This window comes from Hyperolius riggenbachi, chromosome 1 (genome assembly GCF_040937935.1).
Source record: "Hyperolius riggenbachi isolate aHypRig1 chromosome 1, aHypRig1.pri, whole genome shotgun sequence".
In the NCBI taxonomy this organism is placed as follows: domain Eukaryota; kingdom Metazoa; phylum Chordata; class Amphibia; order Anura; family Hyperoliidae; genus Hyperolius; species Hyperolius riggenbachi.
This window is the reverse complement of record NC_090646.1, coordinates 649,249,856-649,265,402: the sequence shown is the minus strand read 5'-3', so window position 1 is coordinate 649,265,402 and position 15,547 is coordinate 649,249,856. Positions and strand designations below refer to the sequence as shown.

Here is a 15,547-nt window from a genome sequence, read left to right as displayed (position 1 = left end):
CATTTAACAAGATACAACAGATAGCATTTAGCAAGATACAACAGAAAGTGGAGGCAGGCTATGAGGGCTCGGCCCATAAGTCCCAAGCACGTCTGTGAACCTAAGAAGGATGGGGTGGTGGTGAGACGTGGGTGGAGTTCAGGAGATTGACTGCTGAAGGGAAAAAAGAGTTCCTATGCCTCGTGGTCCTGGTGGGGATGACCCGGAATCTTCGCCCTGAACGCAGGCGACTGAAGTAGCAGTGGCCCCGATGTGAGGGGTCCATGGCTATTTTCAGCGCCCTAGTGTGTAGTCTCGAGTTGTAGAGTAGATCAAGTGGAGGGAGGGGTTTCCCGATGATTCTCTGCTGATCTAATGACCCTCTGGAGTTTTTGTCTGTCGCTGACGGAGGAACCAGTGTGCCAGACCAGGATGGAAGAGCAGAGTATAGATTCTGTGGTGGCAGAGTAGAGTCTTGTGAGGACCTGATGGGGCATGCCAGACTTTTTCAGCTGACGGAGGAAGAAGAGTCTTTTCTGGGCCTTTGCCACGGTGGAGCTGGTGTTAGCCTTCCATCTCAGGTCGTTTGAGATAGTGGTGCCCAGGAGGCGGACGCAGGGAACTATCGCCACTTCAGTTCCGTCAATGTGGATTGGTGGTGGAGAAGGGGCATGCTTCCTGAAGTCGTTAATCATCTCCACAGTTTTTGCTGCGTTAAGGACCAACCTGTTCTCTCTGCACCAGTGACAGATATTGTCTACCTGCTGACGAGAAGAACTCTCGTCGTTCTTGGTGATAAGGCCAGATCGCTCGCAGGTTGGAGGTCAGGGAGCTGATGAGTTATTTTATAACAAAACTAGTAGGGCAGACCGTGGCTGTGGCAGTGCATGAGTACTAGTGAAGCGAGCTGTGTTGGGAAGCGGTGAGGTAGAGGCTGCGCTCGGCAGTCAACCATTCATTGTAAGGATAGCACATGGGAAGGAGCCAGTCGAGGCTATCTGAATGGGGGAGAGCCCATACATTAAAGAGGGACTCCAGTGAAAATAATGTAATAAGAAAAGTGCTTCATTTTTACAATAGTTATGTATAAATTATTTAGTCAGTGTTTTCCCATTGTAAAATCTTTCCTCTTCCTCATTTACATTCTGACATTTTTCACATGGTGACATTTTTACTGCTGGCAGGTGATGTCAGTGGAAGGAGATGCTGCTTGCTTTTTTGGCAGTTAGAAACAGCTGTAAACAGCTATTTCCCACAATGCAATGAGGTTCACAGACAGGAAACTGTCAGGACCATAGTGAACTGATGATCCGTTTGAGAAAAGGAAAAGATTTCTCATGTAAAAGGGGTATCAGCTACTGATTGGGATGAAGTTCAGTTCTTGGTTACAGTTTCTCTTTAAATTCTACCCTGTTTTACAAGTCATTTTATGTGAGTGCAATAACCTTTTATATTATTAAAGAGTTTTACAGCATTACACTATGAGAGGTTTTTATTTGCGGTTATCATATTGGCTATGGGTGAAAGTAGAAGGACTCCTCACCTTGGGTATAAACCGACAACAAGTCGGCCATCCGTGTCCTGCAGGCACACCACACCTGCACTCCAATACATCACAAAACTAAAAGAAGACACGGCACTCAGGAGCTGTGTGCAGCAACAAGCTGTATTGAAGCAGACAGATGCACTACATGTTACATGTCACACCTGAGGAAGGGCTCCGCTCGAAACATGTAGTGTATCTGTCTTCTTCAATACAGCTTGTTGCTGCACACAGCTCCTGAGTGCCCTGTCTTCTTTTTGTTTTGTGGTCTATTGGCCATGAGTGGGATATTGAAGGTGGAATAGGAAGTGGATTGTATCTGATCTTGGAGATCAGGATGACCTGGCAATATCCTCAATGCACTACGAGACCCTGGTGGTCATTGCATCAGGTGAGTGGATTCTGATTGGGTGTGATGGAGGTATACTGTGATATACAAGCAGAGGGATCTAGAGGCTGGTTTCACACTTCTAAATCAACCTGCGGTAAAAAAGGTAATGCAATGCAATGAAAACATCCCAGTGTGAAAGGGGTCTGAAACATTTGCAGAGGAAGAAAAGGACTTCATGTTGTGGAGTTTGTGGGACCTTATTGCTATTACATATGAATTTGAGTGGAACCTGTACTGAGTATTGAACTGTAAATATATTTAGCTCAGAAGAAAGAAAGGAAAAAAATCAGTCCCTTCCAGAACAATGCTTTCTCCCACCTCCCGTGAACCGGAACAGGTAACAAGCAGCGAGACTCCCTTAATTAGCTTCCCCTTAAAACTGGACTTCGCCCATGGCAGAGACAGCAGACTGGGCGCTCCGATGAGGAACAGCCAGCGACTAGGATTGTTTAATGTGCTCTGTAACATGTAAGTGCTGTACACATATTTGAAATCAATACATAATAAAGCCATTGTAGAACATAGTAGTAGTCACAGGGCTGTGGAGTCGGAGTTGGAGTCGAGGAGTCGGAGCAAGTTTGGGCACCCGGAGTCAGAGTTGGAGTCAGAGTCTGTGATTTCATAAACTGAGGAGTCTGAGTCGGGAGTTTGTACAAAATCCACAGCCCTGGTAAGTATTAGACTAAGGAGTCGGAGCCATTTTGGGCACCCGGAGTTGGAGTCGGTGGTTTCATAAACTGAGGAGTTGGAGTCGGAAGATTTTTGTACCGACTCCACAGCCCACTCACTACAGCTCATTGTGTACACATACTGTGGATGGATTAATGAACTTACTAAGTACTAAAGCTGGGGAGCTCAGAAGCTACCGCACTCGACAGTGGCACATATTGATAATTCGTAACGTTAATTTTTGCATTAAATGAAGTTACAAATCCTGTTTTAAAAATAAAAAAGTGACTTCAAGTTCAAGTATAAAAATGTGTTTTTTCCCACTGCAGAGAGTAGTACTGGCTTTCCCATCTTTGACTAATTTGCAAATGTAATCATCGTCAGCCAGGAGACTCTCTCTGCCTGTGTCTTGATTCTGCTCCCACTCCCTCTGCTGAATGGACACATTACCCTGGCAACAGCTTAATCACTTCAGCAGAAAAGGAGAAGAGCAGAGTAAAGACACAGGCAGAGAGTGTCTCCTGCGCGGCAATAATTATGTTTGCCGATTAGCTAGAGGTGAGCAAGCCTTTACTGCTCTCTGTAGTGAAAATACAAGTTTTTACACACAAGGAATGTTTTGGAATGCTTTATAATGTTCTTTTCAGTGCCTAAGAGTAGTTACTGAAATGTTTTGGGAGTATAATCCCACAGAGCATACCTGAATTGACATACAACATGGGGCCAGTAAAATTATTGATGAGTGAGCACAGCACACGTCCATTTTACAAGTGGCTACCCAAGGAAGGCAACGTAATAGCGAAACAGAGAGTAGTACTGGCTTTCCCATCTTTGACTAATTTGCAAATGTAATCATCGTCAGCCAGGAGACTCTCTCTGCCTGTGTCTTGATTCTGCTCCCACTCCCTCTGCTGAATGGACACATTACCCTGGCAACAGCTTAATCACTTCAGCAGAAAAGGAGAAGAGCAGAGTAAAGACACAGGCAGAGAGTGTCTCCTGCGCGGCAATAATTATGTTTGCCGATTAGCTAGAGGTGAGCAAGCCTTTACTGCTCTCTGTAGTGAAAATACAAGTTTTTACACACAAGGAATGTTTTGGAATGCTTTATAATGTTCTTTTCAGTGCCTAAGAGTAGTTACTGAAATGTTTTGGGAGTATAATCCCACAGAGCATACCTGAATTGACATACAACATGGGGCCAGTAAAATTATTGATGAGTGAGCACAGCACACGTCCATTTTACAAGTGGCTACCCAAGGAAGGCAACGTAATAGCGAAACTCGTTTTATGAACTCAAGGCGCACATTGCTTGTGCAACTTACATTACACTGAAATCATGAAATCATGTGCATTGTGTACATGATGGAAGTTGTGCAATTCGCACAATGCACGTTACGTTTCTTGCATAAACGCCAATAAAACTGACGGGCGCTGTGTGCGCATATCAATTTTACCAGCTTTATGTGAATCAGGGCCATGATGATAAACATATCTACATAAAGCATATGTTTATTTTTAAGGTTTTTTTTCATGGTAAGGGTAAATAGACTCCCAGAGCATCATGTAAGCAAATCACTCAATGCAGCCACAGCTCTCCTGAAAAGTAAATAGAAGCCAAAACACTTTTTTTTTAATCTAGATGAGCAAACAATCCAGTGCAGAAAACGTCAAAAGCAAATTGTTTCTTTTTTGCTGAGAGCTAAATGAACTAGATTTTACATCACCCTTACATGGCTGCTGTGCACACTTCAGAGATGAAATTTAAACCCTTTAATTTGGGCCTCTACATCCCAATACCTCCTTGATTTTCTATTATGGGGGACCTCAGCTGAAGAGGCTACATGAACTCCCCGAACCCTGAGCAGACTGTCTTGCTCCTGATTGCAGTTGGGCTGTCTTCTGGCAGTCCAAGCACCATATCCATCTCTTGGCCAAACCTCCCACTTATGGGAATGGGTGGGAGACTGGGTGGCAGACCAATCATGACTCCTCCAGCAACACCAAGCCACACCTCCCAACATTTTGAAATAAGAAAGAGGGGAACTTTAAGACTCGCTCTGCCACACCCTAACCACACCCCCACCACACCCCTCGTCATGCACATCTTAAAGAGAACCCGAGGTGTGTTTAAAGAATGTTATCTGCATACACAGGCTGGATCTGCCTATACAGCCCAGCCTCTGTTGCTATCCCAAACACCACTAAGGTCCCCCTGCACTCTGCAATCCCTCATAAATCACAGCCGTGCTGTGAGGCTGTGTTTACATCTGTAGTGTCAGTCTCAGCTGCTCCCCCGCCTCCTGCATTGCTCCGGTCCCTGCCCCCATCCTTTCCCTCCAATCAGCAGGGAGGGAAGGGATGCAGGTGGGGACTGGAGTTCTGCAGGAGGCGGGGAGAGCAGCAGACTGACACTACAGAGATAAACACAGCCAGCTCTGACAAGCTGTTTGTCAGCAGCGTGGCTGTGATTTATGAGGTATTGCAGAGTGCAGGGGGACCTTAGGGGGGTTTGGGATAGCAACAGAGGCTGGGCTGTATAGGCAGATCCAGCCTCTGTATGCAGATAATATTCTTCAAACCCACCTCGGGTTCTCTTTAAAGAATTCAAAAGCAAAAGATGTCGTTTTATCATTCAACCCACACTGGTCCTTTCTATCATCAGAAGTTTTCCTTCATTTTAATGTTTCAAAATGAGAAATATATCAATTTAAATGATGGGAATAAAGTTTAGAGTAAGTTTAACAGATTTTTCATAGAAAAAATCCATATATTTCCACAGATCTGTCCATCAGTCCTGAAAGAGGGACACATGATGAGGAAGAAAGAAAGATCTGACTGTCCCTCCAAAAAAAGGAAGATTTGGGAGTTATGCCCTAAGCCACATCTCAGACCCCCCCCCCCCCCCTCCCCCCTTCCCTCTTCCCTGCTGTGACCCACAGTGCTGCACCCCTCGCTGCTTCATAACTACACCACCACTATTTTTCCAGACCTGGAGGGTGTGGTTAGTGGCCGAAACAGCCCTGTTTCCATCTCCAATAGCAGCTAAGGCAACATGGGAGTGGCGTGTATGCCACAACCATTCCCAGAAGGAGACTGACCTCCTGGTATGGTAAGACAAATGCCCTTTCCAACAAGACATTGGCAGAAGTCCCTGCTGACATCATTGCTGAAGCTTCGAGAAAACTATGTATTAATGAAGGGGCTTTGGGGGGGGGGGGGGGGTTGAGGGTAAGCTTCTTACTGTTAGGTACAAGTGATGCAAGGAGGGGAGAGCTCCTAACCAAGAATTTACATTGATATTCACCTATACTTAACAATGACAAGGTCTGAGGTCGGGAGCCCACTTGAACGCTGTTGGCAGTGTTTTTGGATGGTCGACAATCACAGGCGATTCCAAAAAGCGCTTTGCCAATGAAAGTGCATGAAGGGGAGCCCACAGGAGTGATTGTGCATTTTTGCATTTTTTGGAGCGGTTGTGCTCCAATGTAAGGTATAGGAGCGCTGCAAAATTGTTTTTGAATCGCTGTTGAAAAGCAATTTTGAAGCTATTTTTTGTGTGCTGTGATACTAGTTTGAATAAAGTTTTATCTACCTTCTGGGTCTTTCCATTTCCTTGTGTGCAGGTATCCCAGCCCCCTTGCACAGAAGCAAGTAATTTTTGTGCAAGTGGGCGGTGCAGCGCTCCGTAAGTCGGGGCACACAGACCCGGCATGTAGGTAAAACTTTATTGAGAGCACAATATACAGTCGGAGTTACAGCTCATGCACATGCTTTGCAAATCATGCCGCAAAACCCAGCCAGAAACAGTGCACAAAGCGCTTGTGCTTAGCAAATACAATCGCTACTCTCAGGGGGTCCATGGCCGGGGTTGATTACCTACACAGACGCTAGGGAAATATTTGCGTGGATTTGGACTGTAAATTGGCCATGAACATAAGCTGATGGAAACCCCAATTGCACTTGATTAGCTTTTATTATAGATTCTTATCCACATAATATTAAAGAAACTACAAGAACGGAGATAAATACTTTGAGAACAGAGATTATATTCTTAATTACACTTAATATTAAACTGTAAAATATGTCCAGAAGGGTACAGTCTAACCCATACGGCAGGCAGAAGAAAACAAACAGAGGAGACCAGCATCGGGCATTGTCCAGTTTCAGAGAACTAGGCCAGCTAGACCAGCTCTCAGACTTGGCCCACAGCTTCTCAACCAACACTGAGTGCCGAAGCGTCATTAGATACCTCCTCCCAACTCCTAATATCCAGGAGAGGATGTCCACTTTGAGTCATAGTTCTACACAAACTGGGCCAGTCGTCACATTCAACGTTCATGTCCATCAGAAGTCCTTTAGAAGTTTAGTGCATGTTCTTGGGTCTTTTGTACTTTGGTAGTTCAACACAAACATGTTTTTTTAATGTCGTCTAGTAATAAGCTGCTATGGATGAGTTGTCTCTTAGATCATTTGAGGTCCGAGGTTCTTGGAAAGCCAGTTGTTCCACCAGAGCTCCTGGTGTTCAGTCTTTATACAGTTTGCAGGGTTGGGTTATGTTACAAAACCTTGTTGTATTTGATGAAGCAATGTCTAGAAGTGAAAGAATTATATTGTTATAATATATAATTATAATATATTACAGAAAAGTTGGTGGTATTCAGGAGGCATGCTCGGATAACCTCGCTCACAACACACGGCAACTACTTACTTTTTAACTTTTACTCAGGTGGGTTCCGACTTTTTCTTTCCTCATCAAACTGGCTGCATACGGGATCTGTAACACAAATACAAAGTATAGAGTTAATGCATTATCTTGTAGCAATTAAAATTGATCTTTTGACATTTTTTTTTTTTTGCATATTCTGGCTTGGCTCTTATTTGCAGACTACAAGACCTGTGCTGTGAAGCTCCGCCTCCAGCTGATTATGCTGCCCCTTCATTAGGGAGAGAGGTTGAGTGGCATTCTGGCCACGCCCTTCTTTCATGAATGTTCTGAAAGGGAAGGGTGTTGAACAGGAACGTGGCCATACCTCCCCCTTCAGAAGGCGGTTTAAAGAGTACTGTAACCAAGGATTGAAGTTCCGGAAAAGTAAATGATAGTAGTAAAAATGTTTCTGTACCGTGTTAGCCAAACAATATATGTAGGTAGAAAAACCAAAGTCTTGTAAAAGTAATACCTTTTAATGGCTAACTGATAAAGTTAAATAATGCAAGCTTATAATCCCAGAAAGCTTGCATTATTTAACTTTATCAGTTAGCCATTAAAAGGTATTACTTTTACAAGACTTCGGAAAAGTAAATCAATTGGAGGGGACGGTTGCACATGGGAACCGAGCCTAAAGGCCCATACACATGGGGCAGAACTGTCGCCACAAACAGGTGGCACGCGCATGTTGCGGCGACAGGTCCTCCATGTGTATGAGGCGCGCACCCCGAACTGTCGCTACTCAGAGCTGTCGCCAGGCGATTGTCTTGGCCAATTGCCGGCAACAGCTGTCGCAGCAACCGTCGCTAGTCCGCCACGCGTACTGCGTGTATATGTGCGGACTAGCGACAGCTACCCACAGCCAGAAGGGAGCTTCCGGCGGGAGGACGAAACTTTCAGCGACAGCTTCCGCCGTGTCTCTGCCTGTTGGGCAGAGACGTGTAGACAGCTGTCGCTCAGGCGGAGCTGTCGCTGAGCTGTTGCGTACACGTCTCCTGTGTGCTAGCAACAGCAACAACGGTGCCCTGTGTGTATCAGCCTTAAGCCCTGTCCAGAAATCATCATCTGGTGGAGGGCTGTTTTGTATCTAAATAAAAGTAATTTAGGATATTTTTAATCCCTAAATCATAGCTTAGCAAAATAGGGGGGAGGGAGGAGTAAGTTTAAAGGGGCACTACAGCGAAAAACTGTAAAATTTAATGTGCAAACATATACTAATAAGAAGTACATTTTTTCCAGAGTAAAATGAGCCATAAATTACTTTTCTCCTATGTTGCTGTCACTTACAGTAGGCAGTAGAAATCTGACATAAGTGACAGGTTTTGGACTAGTCCATCCCTTAATAGGGGATTCTCCGCAAGGCTTTTATTCTTTATAAAGATATTCCCTAAAAAGGATTTAAACAATGATGCTGGTTAGCTTCCCTGCTCCCTACACAGTTTTTTGGCAGTTGGACAGAGCAACTGCCATTCACTAAGTGCTTTTGAAAATAAATAAATCCCTGAGAATCCCCTATAAAGAGATGGACTAGTCCAAAACCTGTCACTTCTGTCAGATTTCTACTACCTACTGTAAGTGACAGCAACATAGGAGAAAAGTAATGTATGGCTCATTTTACTCTGGAAAAAACGTACTTCTTATTTGTCTATGTTTGCACATATTTTAAATTTTACAGTTTTTCGCTGTAGTGCCCCTTTAATAAAATAATTTAAGCTGGTGAGAGGCTTTAAAGAGGAACTTTAGCAAATAGGAGAAAAAAAGAAACCAATACTTTGCAAAGTGGAAACGTAAAAAATAGAAGAGAGATCAAGAAATGATTGATATCCGCCATGTAATTTCTTCATATTGTTTGGTTAACAATCAGCCTGCAGGTCATCATCTTTACTACTGGCAGACAAGAAAAAAACCTCACACCTAACAATATGATAGGCTAAAAGTTTTTTTGTTTTTTTTTATAGATGTACAGTACAGATGCACAAAGGGAGATATTAGTTGCTTGACAGCTCGAAACAGCTGATATTTCCCACAATGCAACAAGGCTCACAGACAGGAAACTGTTAGGACCTAGGTCATGACATCACACTGTGGGAGGAGTTTCACCACAATTTCAGCCATACAGACCCCCCCTGATGATCCGTTTGAGAAAAGGAAAAGATTTCTCTTGAGAAAGGCGGTATCAGCTGCTGATTGGGATGAAGTTCAGTCCTTGGTTACAGCTCCTCTTTACATCCCTGGAGACAAAGGGCTTGATGCAATTAAAGGCAGAAAACCTGCCGTGTGCGTTTCTAGCACAGAAAAGTGAAATGGTGAAAAAGTAGCTACATTCTGGCGGCATGATGGGCACTGTAAAAAATGGGCGAATTTCACCCAAGCGTCTCCACTAAAAACCTCAGAAAACCTTTATAGCAATGCATGAAATGTAATAACAATTATACAAGTGAAAATGTCAGAATATGGAAAATTCCACAATTTTTTTTCTGCACTGATTTCACCCACAGCTAAAAATATTTAAATTCACCAGCTCTTATTTCAAGTAGAACTGGAAGGACACTAGGTGGCGCCACAGGATCATATTGCTGAAGGCCAGTTCTGTTGCTAAGCTTGTATGAATATCACAGAAACCTGAGGAGGGGGGGTGGGTGACGGGAAGAAGTCGATTTTGACTTACTTTCTTCCAGCTGCCTGGAGAAATGGGGAGGGCGCACAGCAGAGAGCTGCAGTAAGAAATAACAGTTCTTCCAACCCCCACCCCTCCTTTACACTTATCTAACAGTGTCAGGAGCTCATCCCCTACATCAGGGGTGTCAAACTCAAATACAAAGTGGGCCGAAATTGTACACTAGGACCAAGTCGCGGGCCAACCTCAATGTCTACTGGCCACCTTCCTGTCTTTTATATTTCACAGGTGTCTAATGGCCCCCCTCCTACTCCTATACAGTTCCCTGGTATCTAGTGGTCCTCCCTCCCCTATACAGTTCCCCGGTGTCTAGAGGCGACCACCCTCCCCTATACAGTTTAGTGCTTTCCCCTACTTCCCCCATATGGCTTCCCTGGTGTTCTAGGGCTTCACCTCCAATATAGCTTCCCTGGTGGTCTAGAATGGGCCAAACATAATGTAAAGTGGGGAAACCACTAGAGGGCCAAATTTAATGGCTCTGAGGGCCAGATTTGGCCCGCGGGCCAGAGTTTGACATGTATGCTCTACATAGTTGAAAGAATTTGTTTCATGTAAAATTGTAAATTGCCAAAATTGAGAATTATAGAAAATATGATTAAAGCACACCTGATGTGAGAGGGTTATGAAGGATGATGTATTTATTTCCTTATAAACAATGCACATTGCCTGGCTGTCCTGTTGAAGTGAACCTAGAGCCAGTGAAAAAAAGCCAGTTTAACATACCCGGGGCTTCTACCAGCCCCCTGCAGCCGCCCTGTGCCCGGTACTCAACCAGTCGATGGTCACTGGCTGAGTCGCCAAAAACAAAACTGGCTCGCTGTGGGGGGCCCAGAGGATCGTTATTTTAGTGCATGCGCACAGGGCGGCTGCAGGGGGCTGGTAGAAGTCCCAGGCAAGTTAAACTGGCTTTTTTTCACTGGCTTTAGGTTTCCTTTAAGCCACAGACCCCAATCAAACATGCAGATCAGAGGTTTCTGACTGTGCCACATGCTTCATTCAGGTGTGGGATTCAGACTCCAGTGATGCAGGAAAGATTGGCAGGACTGCCAGGCAACTGGTAAAGGAGATAAATAGCCTAAGTAAATCTCTCAGTTCAGGTGTCCTTTAAAGCTAATGGGAATCCATAATTAAATAAAAAAGTCAGATACTCACCTCTCCCGGTGCCCTCAGTGCTGCGCTGGCTCCCCGTTCACATCCCCTGGCGTGGGGACTTCGGAAGTCTTCGGGAGCCGAGTCCTCACAAAGACAGGCGGCACACACGCGAGTACGTCATAGAGGGCGCGCATGCGTGCGCAGTGTACAGCGGCCCGTCTTTGGGAGCACTCGGGCTCCCGAAGCATTTCCGAAGCATCCCTTTAGCGGGGAAACAGCGGTATTTGACCGAAACGGTCGAATACCGCTACGGGGGAGCCAGCGCAAAAACCGGGACCGGGAGAGGAGAGGGAAAGCTGTAAGGGACCCAGAGCCTCCCTCTCCTTAGGTGAGTATCTGACTTTTTTATTTATATATGGGTTCCCATTCACTTTAACCTCTTGAGGACTGCAGGGCTAAACCCCCCAAGTGACCAGGCCATTGTTTGTAAAATTGGCCACTGCAGCTTTACGGCCAAGCTGCAGGGCCGCACAATATAGCACACAAGTGATCCCCCCCCTTTTCTCCCCACCAACAGAGCTCTCTGTTGGTGGGGTCTGGTCGCTCCCGCCATGTTTATTTATTTTTTTTATAAATATTTATGTTCGTTTTTTTTTTTTAAATCCCCTGTTTCTTTAATTATCTCCCCTCCCTCCCCCCCTTCTCCCCACAGCCAGCCAATTGCAGCGATCGGCTGTCATAGGCTTCTGCCTATGAGAGCCGATCGCTCTCTTGTCGCCCAGGGGGACAGCCGTGTGACACGGATGTCCCCAGTACAGCGCTGCTGACGATCGCAGCGCTGTACATAGAAATAGACGGCGATCACGCCGTCTAACAGTCTCCCGAGCGGCAATAGCCACTCGGAGACTGAAGGCGGGGCGAAGCTCCGCCCCCCAAGCAGGAGATGCGGGCGCAGCGTGCGCGCGATCTCCTGCATTAGCTGGCCCCAGGACTTTACGCCAATTGGCGTTAGGCGGTCCTGGGGCTGCCACCGCGGCCACGCCCATCGGCGTGACGCGGGCGGAAAGAGGTTAAAAAAGTACTGCAGTGTCCCTTCCTCTAGCAAAACTGTATCTCTCTGTTTTATCTTTCTAACGTCAATGCAATTTTTCTTTTCTCTGGCATTCAATTCCAAGCTTCCCCCTAGTGGACCAAGCTGGAACTACATGCTTTGTCAGGGGCTGTCAGTTGTGGAAGGTAATTTAAGCAGGTAGAGATGTTCTGAGGCCTCGGCTTGCTCTGTGCCCTGGTAAATCTCAAAGTAATTAGGTTTGTCTGAAATTTTATTTTATTGCGAGATACCCACTCTACCCACAGATCATTTCCCTCATCTGTATTCCTGTCAGACGCGGGAGAAGCAATCTATACGCTCAGTGTCTGATAGTGAAGAAGGGATGAAGTACTGAACCGACCCCCCCCCCCCCCCCCCCCAATCATCCTACTATTAAAAAGCAGGGGGAGCCCAACTGACTGCAGGAGGTTAGGTTAGGTCAATGTTTCTCAACATTCATATACCCCTGTATTTAGCATGGTGGCGTAGTGGTTAGCTCTCTCACCTTGCAGCACTGGGTCCCCTGTTCAAATCCCAGCCAGGGCACTATATGCATGGAGTTTGTATGTTCTCACTGTGTCTATGTGGGCTTCCTCTGGGCACTCCAGTTTCCTCCCACATCCCAGATAAGTTAATTGGCTACCCCCTAAGTTGGCCCTAGACTACGATATAGACATATGACTATGGTAAGGAATCGATTGTGAGCTCCTCTGAGGGACAGATAAGTAACAACACAACATACTCCGTACAGCGCTGCAGAAGATGTAGGAGGTATCTAAATACTAAAAAATAATAATAATTAATGACTCTCTTGGCCCCCATCTGGGAGATACAGAGATGAGTCATCTGTTTGTTATGTGATTTTTGAACACCCGTGAAAGATACCTCTCGCCATACTGGCACCTCTAGGCACGTGCCTAAGGTGCCTGGTGCTAAACCTGGCCCTGCAATACTGTATGTAAAACAAATATGCTAAAAAAAATACACTGTTTGTGCCTTGTAAACCGTTCTTGCCCTTTCCGTCAACCCAGAACTGGATTTCAGAAATGATGGCAGAGCAATCTATGGGAAAGATGTCTGTCTACTACTTATATACGACTTACAATTTGTAACTGCTGGACCATTTCTTCTCTGTATGCCAATTCCCGCTTCATCTGGTCGTGAAAGTTATCTGTAGGAGGAATATAAACAGGCCTATAAGGGAGATGCAATAAACACAGCAGTATAACTTTATTGATAGTATGGAAACTCTGACATCAAAGAAACAGAAAAAGTACTGATGACAGCAACAGATCAGTGTTTTGTACATTTTCTCATTATTATTAATATTAATATTTCATTCTGCTGCACAATTAAATTGATACAAACCAGGATCGAAGAAAGATATTTTTGTCACTCAGATTGGCACCTCCTAGGGGCGGAGTCTACAGCATAGGTTGTGCAATACTTGTGGGTGGTTTTAGGATATGGCTTCTTTCTGTAACTCCCTAAGGGCCCTTTTATCAGTTGGCACGCGTTAGTGTGCATTAGTACACATTGGTATGCGTTTTTTCCATAGCAGTGCATTGTGAAAAAGCTTTCAGTTAAAACGCGTTAAGTGGGAACTGTGCCATAGGAAAACATGAGCATTACTTTGAAAATCAGTTTTCTTTCAGTTTTAACTGAGAGCACCTGATTAAGCCCCTTAGGCCTCTCTCACAGTGCAACGTTAAAGTCGCACGTTAGAAAATGTTATAACGCAGACTAACGCACAGCAATACAATGTCTGTGCGACATTCACAGTGCTCACGTTGCGTTGTGTGTAATGTAGCAATATTTAGAGTGCTGCATGCTGTGCGTTTAGCAATACATTTGCTGCGTTATGTGTGTTGCACATGCTCAGTAATTTTCTTTTTTTTTTTAAATGTAACGCATGCGCCGTTTTCGTTCCATCACTGTGTGACTAAAACGGCACGTTATGCGACCTTAACATTGCATCAAACGCAACGTCCCACTATGAAAGAGGCCTAATAGTGTGCTCAGTCAGGACCTCTACAGTGCATTTTAGTTTAGGGCTGGTTCTAAACTATTTGCCGCCTGAAACTTGGGCAATCCAACCCCCCCCCCCCCCCCCCCCGAGAAGTGCAACTAGTAAATTCACCCTCCTGAAGTCTGCCTGGATGCTGCCCCCCCCCCCCCCCCCCCCAAGTAGAAGTGGTGCTGTGGGTTAAAGAGGCCCGCCTGCCTTCCCCCACTGAAGTTCTACTAGATGTTGTGCTGCCCCCCCCCCCCTCCACCAAATTTAAAATGTGCTATGGGTTAATGGTGCCCGCCCCCCTCTCTCTCTCCCCCCCTGTAGACGTTCGGCAAGATGCTGTGCCACCCTCTCCCTTAAAGGGCAGCTGAAGCAAGAGGGCTATGGAGACATATGTATTTCCTTTTTAACAATGCACATTGCCTGGCTGTCTTGCTGATCCTCTGCCTCTGATACTTTTAGCCATAGACCCTGAACAAACATGCAGCAGATCAGCAGTTTCTGACATAATTGACAAAATTAGCTGCATGCTTGTTTCTGGTGTTATTCAGACACTTTTGCAGTCAAATAGATCAGCAGGGCTGCCAGGCAACTGGTATTGCTTAATCGGAAATAAATATGGCAGCCTCCTATTTTTCTCACTTCAGTTCCCCTTTAAGTAAAGAGGTGGCTTGGGCTAAAGGGTTCCTGGGTTCCTCCTCTGTCTCCCCCCTTCCTTTTCCCCTTTATATAGCAGTGGTTGCAGCAGTCCTCTTCTTATCTGCACTATAACCTACCACCATTGTGAAGTGTCTCTCCATAGGCTCCCGATGTCTGGTAACATGCACCGGGAAGTCTGCGGAGGGACACTTCTGAATGGTGATAGGCCTCAGCGCAGAAGAGGAGAGGACCTGGCAGTGGACCAGGTAAGGAAATAATGTTTCAGCTGGGCGCTCTGCTATTTATATGATCACTGGCGCCACCCCCTAAATCTTGTGATTCAGGTGGCTTCATGGGAGGTCTGGCCTTGTCACATGCACAGTTCTTTTCAACGACAGCCTGCCTCCAGGCATGTGTAACCCAACGAGGATGGGTACACAGCCATTCAAGCTGCTTGATGGAAGATAGCCACAATGGTACTGCAGAGAGTACTACATTGCCCAGCATTACAGGAGAAAACCTGACTGAACTTGGTTGCAAAGGGCAGCAACAGAAGCAGGGCCGGATTTAGGCCAAGGCCACCTAGGCCATTGCCTAGGGCACCACAGGAGCAAAGGCACCAAAGCAGCAGGCTAAACTGGTGCAGGATTTGCAAGGTTGCAAATGCTGCAATGCAGGGAGATCAGGCAAGTGCCTGACCGTGGTACTCTGCTGCTAGCCGCCTGTGCAGCAGCCACCTTGCTCT

General features: G+C 45.7%; 2 protein-coding genes and 1 long non-coding RNA gene across 10 annotated transcripts in view; 1 reads left to right on the top strand and 2 right to left on the bottom strand.

Annotated features, from left to right (window-relative positions):
- Positions 1-15,547, bottom strand: part of ST8SIA5 (ST8 alpha-N-acetyl-neuraminide alpha-2,8-sialyltransferase 5) — a 989,793-nt gene that overhangs the window by 509,803 nt on the left and 464,443 nt on the right. The gene's annotated exons all lie outside the window — the stretch shown is intronic.
- LOC137531529 (uncharacterized) overlaps positions 1-15,547 on the top strand; it is a 296,668-nt gene that overhangs the window by 43,439 nt on the left and 237,682 nt on the right. For 7 of the 8 annotated variants that reach the window (XR_011023668.1, XR_011023667.1, XR_011023660.1 and 4 more), the window contains exon 3: positions 7,228-7,311. The exons of the other annotated variant lie outside the window; for it this stretch is intronic. This is a non-coding gene — a long non-coding RNA (uncharacterized lncRNA). The remainder of the gene's footprint in view (positions 1-7,227; positions 7,312-15,547) is intronic. 8 annotated transcript variants of the gene reach the window in all.
- SKOR2 (SKI family transcriptional corepressor 2) overlaps positions 6,577-15,547 on the bottom strand; it is a 60,587-nt gene continuing 51,616 nt past the window's right edge. Inside the window, exons 7-9 of the mRNA XM_068251413.1 lie at positions 13,253-13,320; positions 7,294-7,359; positions 6,577-7,175 (exon numbers count right to left, since the gene is read on the bottom strand). Coding sequence (XP_068107514.1) covers positions 7,297-7,359; positions 13,253-13,320 — 131 coding nt within the window. The 3' untranslated portion in view covers positions 6,577-7,175; positions 7,294-7,296. The remainder of the gene's footprint in view (positions 7,176-7,293; positions 7,360-13,252; positions 13,321-15,547) is intronic.